We start from the raw sequence: 26,542 nt of genomic DNA on the forward strand, positions 1-26,542 counted from the left end.
ATGGCTTCCCAGGGAAGTTCTACCAGACATTTAAAGCAGAGATAATACCTATCCTTCTCAAGATATTCCAAGAAATAGAAAGGGAAGGAAAACTTCCAGACTCATTCTATGAAGCCAGTATACTTTGATTCCTAAACCAGACAGAGACCCAGTAAAAAAAGAGAACTACCGGCCAATATCCCTGATGAATATGGATGCAAAAATTCTCAATAAGATACTAGCAAATCGAATTCAACGGCATATAAAAAGAATTATTCACCATGATCAAGTGGGATTCATTCCTGGGATGCAGGGCTGGTTCAACATTCACAAATCAATCAACGTAATACATCACATTAACAAAAAAAAAGAGAAGAACCATATGATCCTATCAATCGATGCTGAAAAGGCCTTTGACAAAATCCAGCACCCTTTCTTAATAAAAACCCTTGAGAAAGTCGGGATAGAAGGAACATACTTAAAGATCATAAAAGCCATTTATGAAAAGCCCACAGCTAACATCATCCTCAACGGGGAAAAACTGAGAGCTTTTTCCCTGAGATCAGGAACACGACAGGGATGCCCACTCTCACCGCTGTTGTTTAACATAGTGCTGGAAGTTCTAGCATCAGCAGTCAGACAACAAAAGGAAATCAAAGGCATCAAAATTGGCAATGATGAAATCAAGCTTTCGCTTTTTGCAGATGACATGATATTATACATGGAAAATCCGATAGACTCCACCAAAAGTCTGCTAGAATTGATACATGAATTCAGCAAAGTTGCAGGATACAAAATCAATGTACAGAAATCGGTTGCATTCTTATACACTAACAATGAAGCAACAGAAAGACAAATAAAGAAACTGATCCCATTCACAATTGCACCAAGAAGCATAAAATACCTAGGAATAAATCTAACCAAAGATGTAAAGGATCTGTATGCTGAAAACTATAGAAAGCTGATGAAGGTAATTGAAGAAGATTTAAAGAAATGGAAAGACATTCCCTGCTCATGGGTTGGAAAAATAAATACTGTCAAAATGTCAATACTACCCAAAGCTATCTACACATTTAATGCAATCCCAATCAAAATTGCACCAGCATTCTTCTCGAAACTAGAACAAGCAATTCTAAAATTCATATGGAACCACAAAAGGCCCCGAATAGCCAAAGGAATTTTGAAGAAGAAGACCAAAGCAGGAGGCATCACAATCCCAGACTTTAGCCTCTACTACAAAGCTGTCATCATCAAGACAGCATGGTATTGGCACAAAAACAGACACATAGACCAATGGAATAGAATAGAAACCCCAGAACTAGACCCACAAACGTATGGCCAACTCATCTTTGACAAAGCAGGAAAGAACATCCAGTGGAAAAAAGACAGCCTCTTTAACAAATGGTGCTGGGAGAACTGGACAGCAACATGCAGAAGGTTGAAACTAGACCACTTTCTCACACCATTCACAAAAATAAACTCAAAATGGATAAAGGACCTGAATGTGAGACAGGAAACCATCAAAACCTTAGAGGAGAAAGCAGGAAAAGACCTCTCTGACCTCAGCCGTAGCAATCTCTTACTCGACACATCCCCAAAGGCAAGGGAATTAAAAGCAAAAATGAACTACTGGGACCTTATGAAGATAAAAAGCTTCTGCACAGCAAAGGAAACAACCAACAAAACTAAAAGGCAACCAACGGAATGGGAAAAGATATTTGCAAATGACATATCGGACAAAGGGCTAGTATCCAAAATCTATAAAGAGCTCACCAAACTCCACACCCGAAAAACAAAGAACCCAGTGAAGAAATGGGCAGAAGACATGAATAGACACTTCTCTAAAGAAGACATCCGGATGGCCAACAGGCACATGAAAAGATGCTCAACGTCGCTCCTTATCAGGGAAATACAAATCAAAACCACACTCAGGTATCACCTCACGCCAGTCAGAGTGGCCAAAATGAACAAATCAGGAGACTATAGATGCTGGAGAGGATGTGGAGAAATGGGAACCCTCTTGTACTGTTGGTGGGAATGCAAATTGGTGCAGCCGCTCTGGAAAGCAGTGTGGAGGTTCCTCAGAAAATTAAAAATAGACCTACCCTACGACCCAGCAATAGCACTGCTAGGAATTTATCCAAGGGATACAGGAGTACTGATGCATAGGGGCACTTGTACCCCAATGTTCATAGCAGCACTCTCAACAATAGCCAAATTATGGAAAGAGCCTAAATGTCCACCAATTGATGAATGGATAAAGAAATTGTGGTTTATATACACAATGGAATACTACGTGGCAATGAGAAAAAATGAAATATGGCCTTTTGTAGCAACGTGGATGGAACTGGAGAGTGTGATGCTAAGTGAAATAAGCCATACAGAGAAAGACAGATACCATATGGTTTCACTCTTATGTGGATCCTGAGAAACTTAACAGGAACCCATGGGGGAGGGGGAGGAAAAAAGGAAAAAAAAAAAAAAAAGAGGTTAGAGTGGGAGAGAGCCAAAGCATAAGAGACTGTTAAAAACTGAGAACAAACTGAGGGTTGATGGGGGGTGGGAGGAAGGAGAGGGTGGGGGATGGGTATTGAGGAGGGCACCTTTTGGGATGAGCACTGGGTGTTGTATGGAAACCAATTTGACAATAAATTTCATATAATAAAAAAAAAAAAACATGGGAAGATGCTCAAATTTTAACATTAAATTTAAAAATTTATATGCGGCATTATGCTATTTGAAATGAGTATTATATATGTAATTTAATTTCTTAAAGGAAATAGACCCAAATATTAATAAACCTTATCCCTGGGTGATAAAAAAAAAAAAAAAAAAAAAAAAGAAATCTACATATTCAATGCAATCCCTATCAAAATAACACCAGCATTCTTCACAGAGCCAGAACAAATAATCCTAAAATTTGTATGGAACCAGAAAAGACCCTGAATAGCCAAAGCAATCTTGAAAATGAAAACCAAAGCAGGAGGCATCACAATCCTAGACTTCAAGCTGTACTATAAAGCTGTAATCATCAAGACAGTATGGTACTGGCACAAAAACACTCAGATCAATGGAACAGAAGAGAGAACCCAGAAATGGACCCACAAATGTGTGGACAACTAATCTTTGACAAGGCAGGAAAGAATATCCAATGGAATAAAGACAGTCTCTTCAGCAAGTGGTGCTAGGAAAACCGGACAGTGACATGCAGAATAATGAACCTGGACCACTTTCTTACACCAGACACAAAAAGAAACTCAAAATGGATGAAAGATGTCAATGTAAGACAGGAAGCCATCAAAATCCTTGAGGAAAAAACTGGCAAAAACCTCTTTGATCTTGGCTGCAGCAACTTCTTAGTCAACACGTCTCCAGAGGCAAGTGAAACAAAAACAAAAATGAACTACTGGGACCTCATGAAAATAAAAAGCTTCTGCACAGTGAAAGAAACAATCAGCAAAATGAAAAGGCAACTGACGGAATGGGAGAAAATATTTGCAAACAACATATCAGATAAAGGGTTAGTATCCAAAATCTATAAAGAACTTCTCAAACTCAACACCCCAAAAACAAAGAATCCAGCGAAGAAATGGGCAAAAGACATGAATAGACACTTCTCCAAGGAGGACATCCAGATGGCCAACCGACACATGAAAAAATGCTCAACATCACTCATCAACAGGGAAATACAAATCAAAACCACAATGAGATACCACCTCACACCTGTCAGAATGGCTAACATTAACAAGTTAAGCAATAACAGATGTTGGTGAGGATGCGGAGAAAGAGGATCTCTTTTGCATTGCTGCTGGGAATGCAAGCTGGCACAGCCACTCTGGAAAACAGTATGGGGGTTCCTCAAAAAATTAAAAATAGAACTACCCTTACAACCCAGCAATTGCACTACTAGGTATTTATCCACGGGATACAGGTATGCTGTTTCAAAGGGACACATGCACCCCCATGTTTATAGCAGCACAATCAACAATAGCCAAAGTATGGAAACAGCCCAAATGTCCATCAATGGATGAAAGGATAAAGAAGATGTGGTATTTATATACAATGGGGTATTACTCAGCAATCAAAAAGAATGAAATCTTTTTGCAATCCATTTGCAACTCTGTGGATGGAACTAGAGAGTATCATGCTAAGTGAAATTAGTCAGAGAAAGACAAAAATCATATGACTTCATTCCTATGAGGACTTTAAGACACAGAACAGATGAACACAAGGGAAGGGAAGCAAAAATAATATAAAAACAGGGAGGGGGACAGAACATAAAAGACTCTCAAATATGGAGAACAAACAGGGTTACTGGAGGGGTTGTGGGAGGGGGTATGGGCTAAATGGGTAAGGGGCATTAAGGAATGTACTCCTGAAATCATTGTTGCACTATATGCTAACTAATTTGGATTTAAATTAAAAAAATAAAATTAGTAAAAATAATTAAAATTAAAATTAAAAAAAAAAACAAACAAACAGGTGAGTATGGCTGTGCCCCAAGTATTGGGGTCTGATTGTATAATCAAGAGTTGTCCAATTAATTTCTATACTGAAGACAATGTTTATTAAAAGATACCTAGACTTATTTTTTTTTTTACTGTGGTAAAAACACATTAAAAAATTTACCATCTTAACCATTTTTAAGTATATACAGCTTAGTAGTGCCAAGTATATTCACACTGTTGTGCAACCAATCGCCAGAAATTTTTCATCTTGCAAAAATGAAATTCTGCTCATTAAACAACTCCCCATTTCCCCCTCCCTCTAGCCTGTAGCAACCACCTTTCTAATTTCTGTTTCTATGTATCTGACATCTTTAGATACCTCATATTGGTGTAATCATATAGTATTAGAATTTTTGTGATTGTCTTATTTCATTTATGTCAAATGTAGAAAATGTAAAAATGTTTTTTTAAAAAGTATGTAATACAAAGGAAGCTAACAAGTATATTATTATTAAAACTCAACACAGGGCCCCTGGGTGGTTCAGTTGGTTAGGCAACCTACTCTTGATTTAGACTCAGGTCATGATCTCACAGTTCATGAGTTTGAGCCCCACATCGGGCTCTGTGCTGACAGTGCAGAGCCTGCTTGGGATTCTCTGTCTCCGTCTCTCTGTCCCTTCCCTTCTCACTCTCTATCTCTCTCTCTCTCAAAAATAAATAAATGAACATTTAAAAAAAAAACACAATACTAACTGTGGTATTTAGGTCAATTCAAACTTATACCAAAAACCTGATCCTTCCTCAGAAGCCACTTCAATTGCATTAGGAAGCTCTTGGGAATAAACCTGCAGAAGAGAAGTGGTGTGAGCTGAATATAGACAACTTTCCCTCGGGCAAACAAAAATATTGATTTTTTTTTTTTCTGAAAAGGCACTCTTTTCCTTTAACTCATTTAACCTGACACCATCAGTAGAGGGAAGAAAACAGTAACTCTCCACTTTGCTGATGCCAGCTCAGCACAGAACCACTCTCCAGACTGACTTTGCCATCATGGCCCTGGTCCGTTGTGTTTGTTTCCCTGCCTTTTCAGAGCGGTAAGTACGGACAGTAAGGACTGGAGGAGTGCTTCCAGAACACAAGTGCATCCTCTGAACATAAATAGCAGACCAGGCTGCCACAAGAGCCACAGCCTCTTGCCAGCAGGTTTAGCTAAAGTGGACACCATTTATTCCTGAAAACTCAGTGACAGAGAGACCAACTAGTCCTAACTAGGACCTTAATTTTTTTTTTTAATGTTTATTTTTGAGAGAGAAAGAGAGACAGAATGTGAACAGGGGAGGGGCAGAAAGAGAGAGAGACACAGAATCCAAAGCAGGCTCCAGGCTCCAAGCTGTCAGCAGAGAGCCTGATGTGGTTCTCGGACTCACAAATGGCAAAATCATGACCTAAGCCAAAACTGGATGCTGAACTGACTGAGCCACCTAGGCACCCCTAGTCTTAACTATGATCTTGACCTCACTCGAGCAATGGGTCCCAGCCTCACTATCATTTTGCCATGTGATCTGAGGCAAATTACTTAACCTCCATAAAGCTCAATCAACCATCTGTAGAAGGAAGATAAAAATAATCACCTTGAGGACTATTATGGGAATTAAGAAAGTAAGGAAAGCACTTGGCACTCAAATATTCATTCTATTTTTAAATCTGTTTTAATGTTTATTTATTTTTGAGTGAGAGAGAGCTCAAGTGGACGAGTGGAAGAGAGAGGGAGACATAGACTCTGAAGCAGGCTTCAGGCTCTGAGCTGTCAGCACAGAGCCTGACACGGGGCTCAAACTCACAAACTGCGAGATCATGACTTGAGCCGTAGTTGGACGCTTAACCAACTGAGTCACCCAGGTGTACTAAGAAATGTTCATTCTTAAGACTCTTTCAGGGTTCCAGCGTGGCACAGTCATTTGAGTGTTCAACTCTTGATCTCTACTCAGGTCATGATCTCACTGTTAGTGAGTTTGAGCACCACATTGGGCTCTGCACTGATGGCATAGAACCTACTTGGGATTCTATCTCTTATCTCTGCCCTTCTCCACTTATGTGCTCTCTCTCTCTCTCTCAAAATAAATTAAAAAACTTAAAAAAAAAATTTTTTTAATTAAAAATCTTTTAGTGACCTTCTCCTTCCATCTTTAATGCCCTCTTTGAGAACAAGAACTCCCCATACAAGGTCCTTTGATGATGGGAAGTGGAATTCTATGGGAAAGCTCCAGAATATATGAAACATGTCAAAAAGAGGATTTTAAGAACATGAAAATAACATTAAGTACATATATACATACTCCTTATAATGTAGAATATATAAACTGAATGACATGTCAGGATAGGGCCTGGGATCTTGATATGTGCTCACACCAAGAAAAGAGAGAACGTTTTGGAGAAAGGACCCAGTCAATGCAAGCAGACTTGGGCTCAAATAGGTTTAGGGAGACATCGATGACTATGGATCCTCAATACGCTCCTTCATTCCCTACAAAGAGCCCTCCAGTGGCCTCCTCCAGACAAGCCCCAGCTTGGCCTCCAATGAGCAGCTATGTGAGGGATGAAGCATCCTGACCTGACGCTTCCATCCCTCACAACTAGTCATTCCACCAAGACTGTGTTGGGTTGCATTTGGGATCTAGCTCTCATTGCACACAGAGTAGGTACTCAACACATGAATAATACAACAAGTAAAGGACAAAAATGTAACTCTTTTGTTCTCAAGGATAATTAGCCAACCACAATCATAACAAACAATAACTAATATTCATAATAATAGTGTCTATACATTGCTATTTTGTGTATCTCATGAAGATTAGGATATTGAATGCTTAATGGGAAAAAAGGTTAATATAAAGGTAGAAGCCTCTCTGCAAGGGGAGGAAGGTGATTCTTAGGACATGCCTCATTATTTCCACAGTTTTGCTAAATCAAACCTTTTTCCCCCTCTTGCCAAAAGATAAATGTGGAAGTGTTTGAATACTGTATAGAAATGTAACTGAGCATGAAACTTGCTACTGAGCCATGCAACAGATACTCCTTTGCATGATTAGTAAAGCTTTTCATGCCAAGTAAATGCTTAAGGTTGCTCATTCCCAGGTGAACTGAGCTATACCATCAAGGTTCTTGGTTGCAAATAAGAGAAATAAACTCTGGTTGACTTAAGTGGAAAAGGGAATTGGCTTGAAGGCTACAGCAGTCTGCAGAATTAACAAGAAGGCTGGGAAAGCCATCTCAGGCAGGAATAAGCAAGGGGAGGCAAAAACCACAGACCTGCTCTAGCAAAAATTGTTTTAGAAGGCTGCCCTTGCCCCAGAGAGTCACTCTCAAACCACTGGACCTGAAGATATGAAGGACCTCTGACTGCTCCTATAATTTCATTTCATGACCCCAAGATTCAAAGTCCTCTGATTTTAAAACTTACTACAAAGCAACAGTAATTAAAACAGTGTAGCACAGGTATAAAGACAAAACACACACCATGGAAGAGAGATCCCCAAAATAAACCCTTACATACATGGTCAAATTATTTTTGAGAAGGGTTCTAAGACTATTCAATGGGAAAAAGATAGTCTTTTCAACAAATGTTGCTAAGAAAACTTGATGTCTATAGGCAAAAGAATGGAATTGGGCCCTTGCCTAATACCATATGCAAAAACTAACTCAAAAGTGAATCACATACCTAACAACAAGACATAAAACTATAAAAAATAGAAGATACCCTAGGGTAAGAGCTTCATGACATTGGATTTGGCAATGATTTCTTGGATAAGATACCAAAGGCACAGACAAGAAAATTTAAAAAAATAGGCAAGTACGACTTCATGAAAACTAGAAAATTTTATACATCAAAAGATGGTATCAACAAAATAAAATGGCAAACCACTGAAGTGGGAGAAAATATTTGCAAATCATGTCTCTGATAAGGAATTATATCCAGAACACTTAGAAAACTTCTAAAACTCAGGGACCAAGGGAAGATGGCAGCGTAGGAGGACGCTGGGCTCACCGCGCGTCCTGCTGATCACTTAGATTCCACCTACACCTGCCTAACTAACCCAGAAAACCACCAGGAGACTAGCAGAACGGAGTCTCCGGAGCCAAGCGCAGACAAGAGGCCCACGGAAGAGGGTAGGAAGAGCGGAGAGGCGGTGCGTGCTGCACGGACTGGTGGGAGGGAGCCGGGGCAGAGGGGCAGCCTGCCGGCCAAGCAGAGCCCCCGAGTCTGGCTTGCAAAAGCGGAGGGGCCAAACGGAGTGTGTTCCGACAGCAAGAGGGACTTAGCATCTGGGAGATCATAAGTTAACAGCTCTGATTGGAATGTGGGAAGGCTGGAGGACAAAGGGAGGGAGAGTTGCTGAGCCCCGGGACGACAGAGCTGTTTGGCGGGGAACAAAGGCGCTCGCCAGCGCCATCTCCCTCGCTCATCCCCCAGCCAAAATCCCAAAGGGAACCAGTTCCTGCCAGGGAACTTGCTTGCTCCACGCAAATACCCAACGCTGTGCTTCTGCAGAGCCACCCCTCCCGCAGCGGGGAGGGAGTCAGACCCTGCCACAGGGCCCCTCCTGAAATGGACCACTTAAGGAGAAGCGAACTAAGCCTGCCCCTCCTGCCCCCATGCACCTTGCCTACCCACCCCAGCTAATACGCCAGATCCCCAGCTAATACGCCAGATCCCCAGCACCACAAGCCTGGCAGTGTGCAAGTAGCCCAGAAGGGCCACACCACCCCACAGTGAATCCCGCCCCTAGGAGAGGGGAAGAGACGGCTCACACCAGTCTGACTGTGGCCCCAGCGGTGGGCTGGGGACAGACATCAGGTCTGACTGTGGCTCTGCCCACCAACTCCAGTTCTACACCACAGCCCAGGGGAAGTGCCCTGCAGGTCCTCACCACTCCAGGGACTATCCAAAATGACCAAACGGAAGAATTCCCCTCAGAAGAATCTCCAGGAAATAACAACAGCTAATGAACTGATCAGAAAGGATTTAAATAATATAACAGAAAGTGAATTTAGAATAATAGTCATAAAATTAATCGCTGGGCTTGAAAACAGTATAGAGGACAGCAGAGAATCTCTTGCTACAGAGATCAAGGGACTAAGGAACAGTCAGGAGGAGCTGAAAAACAGTTTAAACGAAATGCAAAACAAAATGGAAACGATGACGGCTTGGATTGAAGAGGCAGAGGAGAGAATAGGTGAACTAGAAGATAAAATTATGGAAAAAGAGGGAGCTGAGAAAAAGAGAGATAAAAAATCCAGGAGTATGAGGGGAAAATTAGAGAACTAAGTGATACACTAAGAAGAAATAATATATGCATAATTGGTATCCCAGAGGAGGAAGAGAGAGGGAAAGGTGCTGAAGGGGTACTTGAAGAAATAATAGCTGGGAACTTCTCTGAACTGGGGAAGGAAAAAGGCATTGAAATCCAAGAGGCACAGAGAACTCCCTTCAGACGTAACTTGAATCGATCTTCTGCATGACATATCATAGTGAAACTGGCAAAATACAGGATAAAGAGAAAATTCTGAAAGCAGCAAGGGGTAAACGTGCCCTAACATATAGAGGGAGACCTATAAGACTTGTGACTGATCTCTCTTTTGAAACTTGGCAGGCCAGAAAGGATTGGCATGAGATCTACAATGTGATGAACAGAAAAAAATATGCAGCCAAGAATCCTTTATCCAGCAAGTCTGTCATTTAGAATAGAAGGAGAGATAAAGGTCTTCCCAAACAAACAAAAACTGAAGGAATTTGTCACCACTAAACCAGCCCTACAAGAGATCCTAAGGGGGATCCTGTGAAACAAAGTACCAGAGACATCGCTACAAGCATAAAACATACAGACATCACAATGACTCTAAACCCGTATCTTTCTATAATAACACTGAATGTAAATGGATTAAATGTGCCAACCAAAAGACATAGGGTATCAGAATGGATAAAAAAACAAGACCCATCTATTTGCGGTCTACAAGAGACTCATTTTAGATCTGAGGACACCTTTAGATAGAGAGTGAGGGGATGGAGAACTATTTATCATGCTACTGGAAGCCAAAAGAAAGCTGGAGTAGCCATACTTCTATTAGACAAACTAGACTTTAAATTAAAGGCTGTAACAAGAGATGAAGAAGGGCATTATATAATAATCACAGGGTCTATCCATCAGGAAGAGCTAACAATTACAAATGTCTATGCGCCGAATACCGGAGCCCCCAAATATATAAAACAATTACTCATAAACATAAGCAACCTTATTGATAAGAATGTGGTAATTGCAGGGGACTTTAACACCCCACTTACAGAAATGGATAGATCATCTAGACACATGGTCAATAAAGAAACAAGGGCCCTGAATGAGACATTGGATCAGATGGACTTGACAGATACATTTAGAACTCTGCATCCCAAAGCAACAGAATATACTTTCTTCTCGAGTGCACATGAAACATTCTCCAAGATAGACCATATACTGGGTCACAAAACAGCCCTTCATAAGTATACAAGAATTGAAATTATACCATGCATACTTTCAGACCACAATGCTATGAAGCTTGAAATCAACCACAGGAAAAAGTCTGGAAAACCTCCAAAAGCATGGAGGTTAAAGAACACCCTACTAACGAATGAGTGGGTCAACCAGGCAATTAGAGAAGAAATTTAAAAATATATGGAAACAAACGAAAATGAAAATACAACAATCCAAACGCTTTGGGACGCAGCGAAGGCAGTCCTGAGAGGAAAATACATTGCAATCCAGGCCTATCTCAAGAAAGAAGAAAAATCCCAAATACAAAATCTAACAGCACACCTAAAGGAAATAGAAGCAGAACAGCAAAGGCAGCCTAAACCCAGCAGAAGAAGAGAAATAATAAAGATCAGAGCAGAAATAAACAATATAGAATCTAAAAAAACTGTAGAGCAGATCAACGAAACCAAGAGTTGGTTTTTTGAAAAAATAAACAAAATTGACAAACCTCTAGCCAGGCTTCTCAAAAAGAAAAGGGAGACGACCCAAATAGATAAAATCATGAATGAAAATGGAATTATTACAACCAGTCCCTCAGAGATACAAATAATTATCAGGGAATACTATGAAAAATTATATGCCAACAAATTGGAAAACCTGGAAGAAATGGACAAATTCCTAAACACCCACACTCTTCCAAAACTCAATCAGGAGGAAGTAGAAAGCTTGAGCAGACCCATAACCAGCGAAGAAATTGAATCCGTTATCAAAAATCTCCCAACAAATAAGAGTCCAGAACCAGATGGGTTCCCAGGAGAGTTCTACCAGACGTTTAAAGCAGAGATAATACCTATCCTTCTCAAGATATTCCAAGAAATAGAAAGGGAAGGAAAACTTCCAGACTCATTCTATGAAGCCAGTATTACTTTGATTCCTAAACCAGACAGAGACCCAGCAAAAAAAGAGAACTACAGGCCAATATCCCTGATGAATATGGATGCAAAGATTCTCAATAAGATACTAGCAAATCGAATTCAACGGCATATAAAAAGAATTATTCACCATGATCAAGTGGGATTCATTCCTGGGATGCAGGGCTGGTTCAACATTCGCAAATCAATCAACGTGATACATCACATTAACAAAAAAAAAGAGAAGAACCATATGATCCTGTCAATCGATGCAGAAAAGGCCTTTGACAAAATCCAGCACCCTTTCTTAATAAAAACCCTTGAGAGAGTCGGGATAGAAGGAACATACTTAAATATCATCAAAGCCATTTATGAAAAGCCCACAGCTAACATCATCCTCAATGGGGAAAAACTGAGAGCTTTATCCCTGAGATCAGGAACACGTCAGGGATGCCCACTCTCACCGGTGTTATTTAACATAGTGTGGAAGTTCTAGCATCAACAATCAGACAACAAAAGGAAATCAAAGGCATCAAAATTGGCAAAGATGAAGTCAAGCTTTTGCTTTTTGCAGATGACATGATATTATACATGGAAAATCCGATAGACTCCACCAAAAGTCTGCTAGAACTGATACATGAATTCAGCAAAGTTGCAGGATACAAAATCAATGTACAGAAATCAGTTGCATTCTTATACACTAACAATGAAGCAACAGAAAGACAAATAAAGAAACTGATCCCATTCACAATTGCACCAAGAAGCATAAAATACCTAGGAATAAATCTAACCAAAGATGTAAAGGATCTGTATGCTGAAAACTATAGAAAGCTTATGAAGGTAATTGAAGAAGATATAAAGAAATGGAAAGACATTCCGTGCTCATGGATTGGAAGAATAAATATTGTCAAAATGTCAATACTACCCAAAGCTATCTACACATTCAATGCAATCCCAATCAAAATTGCACCAGCATTCTTCTCGAAACTAGAACAAGCAATTCTAAAATTCATATGGAACCACAAAAAGCCCCAAATAGCCAAAGGAATTTTGAAGAAGAAGACCAAAGCAGGAGGCATCACAATCCCAGACTTTAGCCTCTACTACAAAGCTGTCATCAAGACAGCATGGTATTGGCACAAAAACAGACACATAGACCAATGGAATAGAATAGAAACCCCAGAACTAGACCCACAAACGTATGGCCAACTCATCTTTGACAAAGCAGGGAAGAACATCCAATGGAAAAAAGACAGTCTCTTTAACAAATGGTGCTGGGAGATTTGGACTGCAACATGCAGAAGGTTGAAACTAGACCACTTTCTCACACCATTCACAAAAATAAACTCAAAATGGATAAAGGACCTGAATGTGAGACAGGAAACCATCAAAACCTTAGAGGAGAAAGCAGGAAAAGACCTCTCTGACCTCAGCCGTAGCAATCTCTTACTCGACACATCCCCAAAGGCAAGGGAATTAAAAGCAAAAATGAACTACTGGGACCTTATGAAGATAAAAAGCTTCTGCACAGCAAAGGAAACAACCAACAAAACTAAAAGGCAACCAACGGAATGGGAAAAGATATTTGCAAATGACATATCGGACAAAGGGCTAGTATCCAAAATCTATAAAGAGCTCACCAAACTCCACACCCGAAAAACAAATAACCCAGTGAAGAAATGGGCAGAAAACATGAAGAGACACTTCTCTAAAGAAGATATCCGGATGGCCAACAGGCACATGAAAAGATGCTCAACGTCGCTCCTTATCAGGGAAATACAAATCAAAACCACACTCAGGTATCACCTCACGCCAAAATGGAACAATCAGGAGACTATAGATGCTGGAGAGGATGTGGAGAAACAGGAACCCTCTTGCACTGTTGGTGGGAATGCAAACTGGTGCAGCCACTCTGGAAAACAGTGTGGAGGTTCCTCAAAAAATTAAAAATAGACCTACCCTATGACCTAGCAATAGCACTGCTAGGAATTTACCCAAGGGATACAGGAGTACTGATGCATAGGGGCACTTGTACCCCAATGTTTATAGCAGCACTCTCAACAATAGCCAAATTATGGAAAGAGCCTAAATGTCCATCAACTGATGAATGGATAAAGAAATTGTGGTTTATATACACAATGGAGTACTACATGGCAATGAGAAAGAACGAAATATGGCCCTTTGTAGCAACGTGGATGGAACTGGAGAGTGTGATGCTAAGTGAAATAAGCCATACAGAGAAAGACATATACCATATGGTTTCACTCTTATGTGGATCTTGAGAAACTTAACAGAAACCCATGGGGGAGGGGAAGGAAAAAGAAAAAAAAGAGGTTAGAGTGGGAGAGAGCCAAAGCATGAGAGACTCTTAAAAACTGAGAACAAACTGAGGGTTGATGGGGGGTGGGAGGGAAGGGAGGATGGGGGATGGGTATTGAGGAGGGCACCTTTTGGGATGAGCACTGGGTGTTGTATGGAAACCAATTTGACAATAAATTTCATATATTGGAAAAAAAATAAAGATGAGAAAATTGGAAGTTGGGAAAAATTAAGCAATAAATAGTAAGTGGTTCTCTCTTAAAAAAAAAAAAAAGAAAACTTCTAAAACTCAACAACAAAAACAAACTATTTGACTCAGAAATGGGCAAAAGACTTAAACAGACATTTCTCCAAAGAAGGCATACAGATGGTCCATAAACACATGAAAAGATGCTCAATATCACTAATCATTAAAGAAATGCAAACCAAAACCACAGTGAGATACCACCTCACGAGGATAGCAACAAAGAGAGAAACAAGCAAACAAAAATCAAACAAGTGTCCTCAAGGATGTGGAGAAATTGGAACCCTTGCACACTGTTGGTGGGAATGTAAAATGGTACCGTTGCTGCGGAAAACAGTATGGCAGGTCCTCAAAAAATTAAACATAGAATTACCATATGATACATCAACCTCACTCCCTCCCTACCCCTGCAAAACTGGAAGCAGGGTCTCAAAGAGACATTTGTATACCCATGTTCATAGCAGTATTATTCACAATACCAAAAACAGAAGCAACCTAACGGTCCATCAACGGATAAATTTAGATAAGCAAACTGTGGTAAATACACACAATAAGATATTATTCAGCCTTAAAAAGGCAGGAAATTCTGACACATTTGACAGCATGGTTAAACCTGAGGACATTGTGCTAAGTGACATAAACCAATCAAAAAGAACAAATGCATGAGTTCACTGAGGTGCTATACTTAAAGTCACAGAAAGTAGAAGGGTGGTTATCAGGGGCTGAGGAAAGGAAGAATGGAGGTTACTGTTTAATGGGCATAGAGTTTCAGTTTTATAAGACGAAAAGAGTTCTAAAGATGCATGGTGGTGAGGGTAGCTCTTTATAAATGTGTTTAGTACCATAAGCTGCACACTTAAAACTATTAAAATGGTAAATTTTATGTTTCTATCCTTTACCACATTAAAAGAACTGAAAAAAAAAAGTCAAAGTCTTGAGTGCAAGCATCAGACTAGGTACCTGGAGATTTTGGCCCCTGTTTCTAGATACAGAGGCTGGTAAGGAATCACTTCCTACTTCCAGAAACAGAGGCACAGCCCTGCCCTCCATCCTGCTTGGCATGAAATGAAACAGGCAGAGTGTTCTGTGAAGACTAAACCACAAAGATCTCTCATCCATCCTGTTGAAATTAAACAGCCATAGGGAGCTTTATTCTCATCATCTGTCAAAACTAAGCTGGCTGGAATTCTTGGTTTTCCTGGACTGCTTGCCCTGCCCTGCACTGCCACCCTCCCCTGTGCTATCCACAATGTGGAAGTCCCCATGGCTGTGCAGGAAAGTCAGCGGGCTCTTTTCAAAATGAAGGACATAGGTCTCTGACTTCCTTCCAATTAACCAATGCATCACTTTTATTCACTCATCACTCATTCATTCAACACATGTGTACTTCTACACACCTCGCACAGAGTGCAGTCCTGGAAATATAGTTATGAACTTGAAAGACAGTCAAAGCCCTAATGGAATGTATAGTCCAGGAACCCTATAGAATATTCTTCTCTGGAGGCTGCTCATAATCCCCTAAATTGTGATCAGCTTCATGGCCTCCAAGCAGCTATCCCTAAAACAAAACAAAACAAAACAAAACAAAACAAAACAAAACAAAACAAAAAACTGACCCCAATCACTCCTAAATTTACCTCATCCTATGGGATATGTAAAGTATTCAGATGTTGAGCTTTTTCATATTTTTAGAACTCTTGTAAACAGGTGACTATGAAGGAATAGAAATTACTCCATTAAATGGAGTTCCCTGAGATTTAAAACAACAAAGCAGCCAGCTGTGGCTGTTTCTCTGATTACAGTTAGGCGTATTTCACACAAGGAGGTAAAAGGCTAAGTAAACACAGACATTCTGATGGTCCCCAGGTATCCCTCTCTGGCCCCCAAAGCTTGCCTTTCAGAATAAAGTTGACTTTTATTTTGAAAAGACAACAAAGCTTTCAGCAGCTTCTCACCAATAAGCCTTGGAGAAGATAGAAAGTCTAGGAGGGTAATTACTTGACTTTGAGTTAAATGGGATATATATATAAATTTATTTATGAGGTATTTTTATAAATCATTTTGTATCTGTTCTTAAAACCAACAGGACGGGCTGACAGGTTGTCAAATGGGACACAGACTCAATGCCAAGGAACACATGCATTTGGTATAAATACATAAAGTAGGCTGGGTGTAGGAAGAGAAGTCCTATTCTTGTATTGCAAATAAGAATAAATAAGCACTATTGTATATGATTAATCAAGTTCAACAAATCATGGTCATGTAACATCACTATAGGTTGCCTGCCTCGAGAAATGGAAAGGGAACCTACCTAGGTAGACCTTCTGGCTATACCTTTTATTAGTTGCATGACATCGGCCACTTTGCATCACATTTTGGCATTTTAAAGATTCAAGTGTAGAATATGAAACTCAAACCAGAAGAACCCTAAAGCCCTTTTTACCAACATAATAAAATATTTTCAGAGTCTAACATGTGCCCTACACTTTACACATACTGTACCTCCCAACAAAGATGAAAGATAACCATTATTGTGTCCATTTTTCAGATGAGGGAATCAAGGCTCAGAGAATGTAGGTATGGCTGGCACTAGACTTCAGATCAATCTGGTTCCAAAGCCTGTGTTATTTCACTCTATAGTATTTTCCACTATGTATCCACAGATATGCATATAGGCCCCTGCAATTCTAAGGAAGCATGAGAGTAAAGACACAGTCTCATAACCTAAGCCTAAACCAAGCCAGCAAATCAGCAAGGGAAAATGCAGAAAATTGTATACAGCTAATGGAAAGCAAGGGGCGGAGGGAGAAGAAATAAAGAAAAAGAATGGTAAACAGAAAATACAAAATCATTATCTATGATAACTAGAAATGGAATAAATTACCTACTGAGTTGTGTCATTAAGAATATTGTTTCTTTCCATCCTCTGCTCTGCCTCTCTGTGTCCTGTGTCTATAAAGCTTGATTCTCCTCAAGGTCATAGAATAGCTGCTAGTTCAACTGGAGCTACGTGCTTCCTCATTCCAATCTGCCAAGAGAAATTTTGAGTATTTCAAGCAAGAGTCCCAAAGTTCACAGAATGACTTCTTAGGTCACACTCCCATCCCTGAAACCATGACCATAGCCAGAGCAGTAGGATGGCCTAATCCTCACCAAAACACTGTCCTTACTGACAGCTTCTCCCCTTTCTTCCTACTTTACCGGCCTTGCTTCCTCATTCACCCCACTGATTCTCAGATACAGCTTCAAGGGCGTGTGACATGTGCAGCCACACAGGGCCTCACTCTTGGTTTAATGCTCTGCTGTCACCGTCTTGAAATTTTTAGTAAGTTTCGAACAAAGGGCCCCGCATTTTCATTTTGCATTAATTAGGTTCTGCAAATTATGTAGCCAGTTGTTAACTACTCTTCTTCCCAATCTCTGCCTTGGGAGTGCCTTTAGGATTGATCTTGGACCCTCTTCCTTTCTCTGTTATCTCTCTTTGTGCTCTTGCTTAGGTGAATCATTTCTACGGCTTTAAATGTTCTCCATATGATAATAATTTCCAAAGATATTATTTAGCTCAGACATTCCTGAGCTCATCTGCTTATGTCCAACTTGACATCTTGATACCTCAACCTGGATGCCTTAACAGGCACCACACACTTAAAAATATATCAAATATGAATCTTTTTATTTCCTCCCCCAAATATCTGTCTTCTCCCTTGCTCACTACAATCAAGCCTCTTTGGATAAACTTCTGTACCTTTCTACATCATCCCTCTTTCCTGACTCTAAGCATTTGTGTTTTTTGTTTCCTCTGTCCACCAGAAAGTTTGTATCAATTTACACTTCCACAAGCAATCTATCTTACAGCTCATTTACCCACACCCTGACCATGACAGGTCATTCTTTCTTCCAGTCATTTGACAGATACAAAAAAATAGTTTCTTATTGTCTTATTTTGTATTCCTTCAATTATGAAAAAGGCCAATTAATTGACATTTGCCTTTCTTCTTTGAAGAACTGACTTCTTTGTTCTATGTGTCCATTTTCCCTTGTGGAGTATCTTATAAATCTGTATGAGTCCATTATATATGGAAAATATCAATTGTCTGTATTAATAAAAGAAAGTTAGAACAAACCTGGAACAAGAAAAGACAAATCATTAGGAGGTCTCAATGGTCTCAATGTTCTTGATTCTCAGACTATAAAGATCTAAAGGGAGGGGCGCCTGGGTGGCTCAGTTGGTTGAGCATCTGACTTCAGCTCAGGTCATGACCCCATGGTTGGTGAGTTTGGGCCCTGCATCAGGCTCTGTGCTGACAGCTCAGAGCCTGGAGCCTGCTTTGGATTCTGTCTCCCTCTCTCTCTGCCCCTCCATGACTCACGCTCTCTCTCTGCCACTCAAAAATAAAGACAATTAAAAAAAATTTTTTTTTAAATCTTCTAAGGGGCGTCTGGGTGGCTCGGTCGGTTGAGCGTCCGACTTCGGCTCAGGTCATGATCTCGCAGTCTGTGAGTTCGAGCCCCACGTCGGGCTCTGTGCTGACAGCTCAGAGCCTGGAGCCTATTTCAGATTCTGTGTCTTCCTCTCTCTCTGCCCCTCCCCCACTCATGCCCTGTCTCTCTCTCTCTGTCAAAAATAAATAAACATTAAAAAAATTTTAAAAAAAATTTTTCTAAAAGATCTAAAGGGAGAGTGTTGCAGGCAAAGGGCAAAATCAGGTGCAAATGCCTTGCTTAGGAATTGAATTTTGCATCCTTGTGTTGTCAGATGGGTCCCTATGTGGTTGCCACTTGTGCATCGGGACTTTAAATGAATTCCACATGGATATGAGTCAATGGGCTTTAGTGAGACAAATCTACCAAAGTCAAGGCAAGCAAAAGAATAACAGGCAGGGGCCCCCATCCTCTCACAGAGAGATAGGCCATGGTGGGGGTCTCTGATGGATACATTTGCAATCCGGTTGAGGGAGCCTGACCCACTTTTTCTCCCTTCATATGAAAGGTCAAGTACAACAAAGCTTTGTCAGACTGGTTGATGACATTCTGGCTTAGGGGTGACTTAGACTAGGTAATCAGCAAAAATAGAAGTTGTCCATGTACATATTGACAGTAGACCCTGCAAAACTTGCTGATAGATTTGGATGTGATAAAGTGAGGGGGGGGGGTGGAGGTTTCAGGGATGACTCTTGGGTTTTGTTTTGAGCACCTGGTAGGCAGTAGAGCCATTTATTTATTTATTTATTTATTTATTTATTTATTTATTTTTAATTATTTTTTTATTTTTGGTACAGAGAGAGACAGAGCATGAACGGGGGAGGGGCAGAGAGAGAGGGAGACACAGAATCGGAAACAGGCTTCAGGCTCTGAGCCATCAGCCCAGAGCCCGACGCGGGGCTCGAACTCACGGACCGCGAGATCGTGACCTGGCTGAAGTCGGACGCTTAACCGACTGCGCCACCCAGGCGCCCCAGTAGAGCCATTTATTAATATTGGAGAAGACTAGGGAAGAAGATATAGATGCAGATGACACTAAGCTTCAAATCCCAATAGTTACTGATGCACCAGGTTTGAATAGGGAAATAGAAACAGGAACGAATTGCTTCTACAACCTTGTGTTTGAGGAAGTGGGCTATTCAAGAAGTGCTTAGGAGGTAACTGGTATCATTTCAATTCCACCACCTTTGGAAAGGTGAAGTTTGAAGGTAAGCAAAGATTCAGAACATTCTTGATTCAAGAACACAAAATTTGTTTCCAATGTGAAGGCTACAACTACAGTTATGCTTCTAGAATTCTCTATTTCTTATTGATAAACTCAGTGCCCAATATAATTCAAATATTAATTCTTCTGGATCCCTCAATACAATTGCAGAGGCATCGTCACAGGCTGTTAACCTGTTTCTATTAAGATAGGAAGATTAGGAAAACTCACACAATTAACCTAGCTAATCTAAGAACTCCTCTAGGGCCATTATTCTTTACTAAAATATATGGGTATATAGACATTTACTGAGCAGTTACCATGTGCCGAAGAGTGTGCTAAATGCAACATATGCATTATCTCACCACCTTCACAACCCAGAGGTAGTCAGGTTTGGTAACACATCCAAGTTCACACTGCTCTTAATCCAATCTATACTAGAATTAGAACGCACACAATTCAACATTTTTTTTTTTTATGTTTATTTTTGAGATACAGTGAGCGAGCGAGCAGGGGACGGGCAAAGAGGGAGAGAGAATCCCAAGCAGGCTCTGCACTGTCAGCATAGAGCCCAAAGCAGGGCTCAAAATCACAAACCATGAGATTATCATTGGTCAGATGCTTAACCAACTGCGCCACCCAGGCACTCCTCAACATCACTGCTTTTCAAAGACAGCAACTGTCTTATCTCTTGGTCCTCCAGAACTGATCACAGTTCCTGGCCCATGGGAGGTCACTACAGAGTGAATTGAATGAGAGAGTTAATATATGCTTGTGCTCAATACTCTCTCAGACTAAGAAAATTGTATTTCAAAACAAACAAAAGCAACTACTTCTATCTGCCTCTTCCTTGGCTGAGGAGTAGGAGGGTTGATACAAAGGCCACTTACCTCCAGAAGTAGGACTGCCAACAATCACTAGAAGATTCAGGTCAGACTCAGGTAACAAAATGAAGAACTTCAAAATCTTTTATAACGATATCTCAATATCAATGTTTTTCTCCATAAATGAATTGGGAAGAATCCACTTATAATTTTTACAAATGTTGTAATTCTACTAGTTTTAGCTTTGGGAAAATTCAACCAATTTTAGACATATAATTCAGACTATGTGTACTTGTGGGGAGAAAAAAAATTGCTTAAATCCTTCACACCATGTTTCATTACCATGCCCTATACCTATCCTTCACTTTTCTTCCCGCAGGCACTTTCTGCTACAGCCCTTGCTTTACTGATTCAACCTCCCAGGCTTAATTTGTTTGGTTGTAACCAAATCTTTCACTGCCTCAGCTTAATCAGATGACATTCTGTTTTGCTATTTGCCACCATTAAAAAAACGTTTTTCAGCTCCACCAATCATTTTAAATGTATATAATTACAAAATTAGTAATTTGTGACATCTGAGTGCTTGCTGTTACCAAGCACAATTCGGAGAGCTTTATATGCATTGTACCTCAGTCTTCAAAACCAGATTGTCATCATTTTACAGATGGAGAAACTGAGGCCAAAATGGTTAAGATCAACATAGTAGCTTAAACTGCAAAAATACAAGATTTGCTGGCAATAAATGTCTTTATTAGGATTGTTTTGTTAAAACTTGGTTTCCTAAAGTAGCAGCAGAATTTAAAAAATACAAAAACAAACAAAAACTACCCCCAAGCTTCTTAATGATTCATTTGGATTAACTGTAAAATGAAATGCCTAATTATTTAATACCTTCTAAAATAACACAAAATATATATAATATGTAATACAAACCTCAATAATTCAATTCTCCTGTTATGCATTTACTTACAAACTCTGAACTAAAGAAAAGATTTAGCTAAACAGAATAATTTAAAAACATGTCCTCATATAATTCTATCGTAAGTAATCTATTCTTTGGAGAATTACTTAATATGCCAATTTTATCAATTTTAGTTACATTTTGTTGGTGCCTGGAAAATACAACTATTCTTTTTAAAGCTACTCTGAATTTGTAATATAGTTTAATAATTCAGATTGTCATCCCACCCTAAAGGTATAGAACTTAATGATACCCTTTTTTTTTTTTTTGATAAATGGAACTTAACAATGTATTTTCCTTTCTAAACTGTATAGTTTTATTCAGTTGGCTACATAATATTATACACTAGTAAACAAAGCAAGCAACATTACTCTTTTTTAAATAACATCTTTAATTAAAGTTTTTGCAAAGGTAAAATATTAAACTTAAAATAGGTCTTAGTACATCAAAATACTAAGTTCTCTAATTGTATTCCAAGATGGTCTTTAAAACATAATATCCTGTATATCACAGAAGAGCAACCTTGATCTGCAATTGTACAGAATGAATTTTACAAACATAATAAATATATTTACGCCCTTACACATAACAGTATGTACAACAGCAGTTGACAATAGTAGCTCAGAACAGCAAAAGGATTAGCCCCTCCCCCAAAATTGTAGCCCTGACACATACTGGACTGATTTAAGGAACCTTGACTAAAATAGTAATTACTAATTCCACGTAGTTCTTCCCTTAAGGGAAGAACTTGTTCTTGTTCTCTTGTTCCTCAAAATAAACAAAAATAGTAAGCTCGGTGTTTAAAGTTCTTCCTTAAATCATAAAAATGACAAAAGATAGACTAAGGCAGGCTTAAAAAGGGAATTATAAACTTGAGAATAATTTCCATAGCATAATAGATTAAAATGCAAAACTATTTAACATAAACTCATGAGGAACTATTTAAAGCAACTATGTTTTAACCAATGAATTCAAAATCTGAAATAGCTGACAGATAGATGGGAAACAGACATGAGATAAAATGAAAATGTACAAAGATGGATCAATAAAATATTCCATTGCACAAAAGCTCAAAAAAGTTCAAGATGAAATAATCTGAAAATATAGGAATTTTCTCAAGTGGAAGAAAATGCAAAGTTATAAAGGGAACTCCCAAGAGGAAATTATGTCTACATTCCTGTACAAGGCATATTTACCTTTTGAAAAGAATGGTGACATTATTGCTATAAGATAACCAAAAATTACTCTTAGAGGGAGTCAACCCTTTTTATTCCTCCATAAAAGCCAGAAAAAAGAAAACCAAATCCTTGATTTTCATATAGCAAAAGAAAATCTTTATACAAAAGCTATTATATTTTTATGTTCTTGCTGTCTAAAACGAAAATCTATTAGAATACGCTCTTCAAGAACACATTTTAATCACTATACACATCGCTCAGATCCTGATGTATTCCTAAGAATAACATCAAGGTGGCTTTGATTTTAAGAGGCAACAATATAAATGTGATATGATGGCATTTAATTAACAGAAAGAAATGTTAAATGTGAACATTTAAAAAAAATATAAAAGCCCAATATAAAGATCCCCCTCATATAACAGACATTTTACTCTAGAAACTAATTGCACATTAGAGTTGGTTTAGCCAAATGTGGCTCTCTACAGAAATTAAATGTGCTCTCAGGCAATTCAAACGGTCTGATTATACAAATGACCACCAAAAAAGGGTACATATACTGAAAGGCACACATTTCCCCACTTTACCTAGAATTTTGTGTAAATTTTCCTTAGCACTGTTAACATTAATTTTTTTTTTTTTTTTTTTTTTTGGAATAAAAGGTGCCATCACCATCTGTGCAAATCTAAACAAATCTTCTTCTGAAACCTTTACTTATTCATAATACCAAGTCTGAACTACTTTCCCTCTTTAAAGTAACATGTTATTTTCATTTTCAAAATCTGAAAGTGGGAATCCTTGCCTTTTCAAAGGAATGACATTTTATGGAACCTAATGAAATGATTTGTTAAATACATTAAAAGCATGATTAAGAATTCAAGTACAGTAAAAGAGAAGCAAGTGGCATTCTTATAGCAAGCCACTATAATAAAACTAAAACATTCTATTTGATTAAAAAGGAACACGATGCAGTAATATATAAGAGCACAATTTGGTATGCAGTGTTGTTTGGACCAGCTTTCAGAATTTTCACAGGTAAAAGAAAAGCATTTGCCAAGTATGCCATAATTAATATGCAATATACAGGTGCAAATACAAATGGTTATTTCCTGCTTCAAAATAGCCGTAGTGAGTCATTCTGAAAGCAGTGGTTGTTCATGTTTGAAAATGTTATAAAAACAGGCCAGTATACAATTCTACTATGAATACAAATGTTTGTCTACATAGAGGGCCCAAAACATGAGCTGAATATCATATTGTAATCCAAGGTTCAGTAGCAGAACTACGATAGCCAAAGGGTTTCAATCAACATTGCAGCACTGCTAAACTTTTATAGGTAGTTCAGGTCATTGACTTCTTCATTGGGTAAATATAAACCTACTAACAACTATACTGAAGGACAAATGAACAACAGGACTGCTGTGATTTCACCCCCTCCCTTCTCTTCTCCCAGTCTCACTAACAAAAAGAAAAAAACCTGTGTGCTTTGAGAGTAGTGGGGTAAATAAACCTCGCCTCCAAAAAACTAAATAGAGTAAAAATTAAAACCGTATTACCAGTTAATGGCATCTAAATAAAACCTAACTACTAGCATGCTAGAAACCATCATTTACACCAAAGTTCAGAACATAAGTTAAAGGGTCCAAGATGGTATGTGGGGTGGGAAGTAAGTACGCACACGCACGCACGCACACACACACAAATTGATTTGCCTTTTTGAGAAGTTTAAAGATCTGTGTTAAAAAAACAAACATATAATAGCTCACAGTTTCTCTTTGCAATGTAAAGCGTTTCTATGTTACTTCTAGAAACACATATAAAGGCAAATAAAAAGGAAGACAAAAATGGAAGACTTAAAAAAAAAATCAATATATGAGTAACTTTACCACATGTGAATTTTGCCAAGATAGACCATGAAAAGAATTAGTTATAAGAAAATATAGGTGAAGACAAGTGATCCTACAGTTCTCCCAGGCAACTAGTTCACACGGAACACAGCACTGCCACATTGTTCTTTAGAGCCCCTTACAGAATACAGAGCTGTGTATTCTTAATATACATATTAAATTTCTATTATTCTTAATATACAAGTCAAATTTCTATGCTTTCTTCTCGATGTGCAAACTTGGAGCCCATGTATACATTATCAATGGCCTGGAAGGGCCACCAAATCAAAGAGAGGTAAATATGTACTTAGTGGCCCATCCCCCTCTAACCCCCCAAATTTCCCCTCAAATTACAAAGTTGCAATTAAAAGTGTTTTTTTTTCCCCCCAATTAGAAGAGTTTTTAAATTCTTTACTAGTAAATACAGGAAACTTTAATAGTTACTAAATCGTTTAAGAAAAATCCAGGTCCTCACCACCTGCCCAATGAATGCTTCAATCAATACAGAGTATTATCTGAATATTTAGCTTAAAGATTAAACACATATATAAGCATATTCTTCAGTCCAACAGGAAAAAAAATCTATCTATTCATGTGTATGTAATTTCAGCTAGATGGTACCTCTGTGAACTAAAACTGTATTCCTGAGGAGCCACTCCGGGGTTTCTTTTTAAGGTATGGGACTAAAAAACAACAAAAAAAACAAATATGATTTTTCTGGAAGGAAACCGAAGTCATCATTTTAATTCTGCTCAACTCAATGAGACCCAAGTCTTTAAATTACATTTAATGAGAACCTAATTAAAATAAATATCCATTCCTGGGTCAAATTTTGTCTCCAAACTGTGATCAACGATTACTTCCTTTAACTCTTAAACAGATGTTTCATAAAGCAGGGAAGGAAGAGGTATATATTACTGAGGGAGAATAGCTAGTAAAAATATTTAAGACCTATTATGAGAGTTCTAAATTGTTTCCTTATACAAGTGAATTAAAATTCAACACCATAATTCTTACCCTTTTGTAAAAAGCTCACACGCAATTTTTACCAAATATAACCACATACAATAAGCAGTTTCAGGTCAATCTATCAAAAGGGAATTTTCTTCAGTTCGTTCCAACAAATATCTTCTGATTGAACCCAAGTTGGAGGAAGGAATATAGACAAAGCTTTACATGCTAATTACTGGTGGCAGGTACCTGTATTTAAAATTGACAATTATGGTTTTCCAAAACCCCAGCCTCCCCCACCCCAACAACCCCAGGTGCTACAGTTCCATGGCTTGCCAGTTAGAAGTAGTGTCTATGTTGTCAAGGTCTCTTTGTTCCAGTAGCTTTGATTCTACTGCACTTTTCTGACATGCAGAAGTTAAGTTTTGGTTGGTGTATGTCCCAAGTTTCAAACTGTCCACTTAAAATTTTTTTTTAAGTTTCTTTTGTTTATTTATAAAATAAAAGACCAACTCTTCACCATTCTGCATCTCCAATGGCTTTGGAAAATATATAATCTCTTCCATTAAGATTCATAATGCCATCCTTGAGATGAAATTTCCATTTGTTTTTACTTCTGTGTATCTAAAGAAACAAAAAAAGAACGTAAGAG

At 38.7% G+C, this 26,542-nt stretch overlaps 1 protein-coding gene across 1 annotated transcript in view; it reads right to left on the reverse strand.

The window, feature by feature from the left end:
* Window positions 1–22,249: 22,249 nt before the first annotated feature.
* GTF2A1 (general transcription factor IIA subunit 1) overlaps window positions 22,250–26,542 on the reverse strand; it is a 44,574-nt gene continuing 40,281 nt past the window's right edge. Inside the window, exon 9 of the mRNA XM_045451772.1 lies at window positions 22,250–26,514. Coding sequence (XP_045307728.1) covers window positions 26,407–26,514 — 108 coding nt within the window. The 3' untranslated portion in view covers window positions 22,250–26,406. The remainder of the gene's footprint in view (window positions 26,515–26,542) is intronic.

The sequence above is a fragment of the Leopardus geoffroyi genome, chromosome B3 (assembly GCF_018350155.1).
Source record: "Leopardus geoffroyi isolate Oge1 chromosome B3, O.geoffroyi_Oge1_pat1.0, whole genome shotgun sequence".
NCBI lineage: Eukaryota > Metazoa > Chordata > Mammalia > Carnivora > Felidae > Leopardus > Leopardus geoffroyi.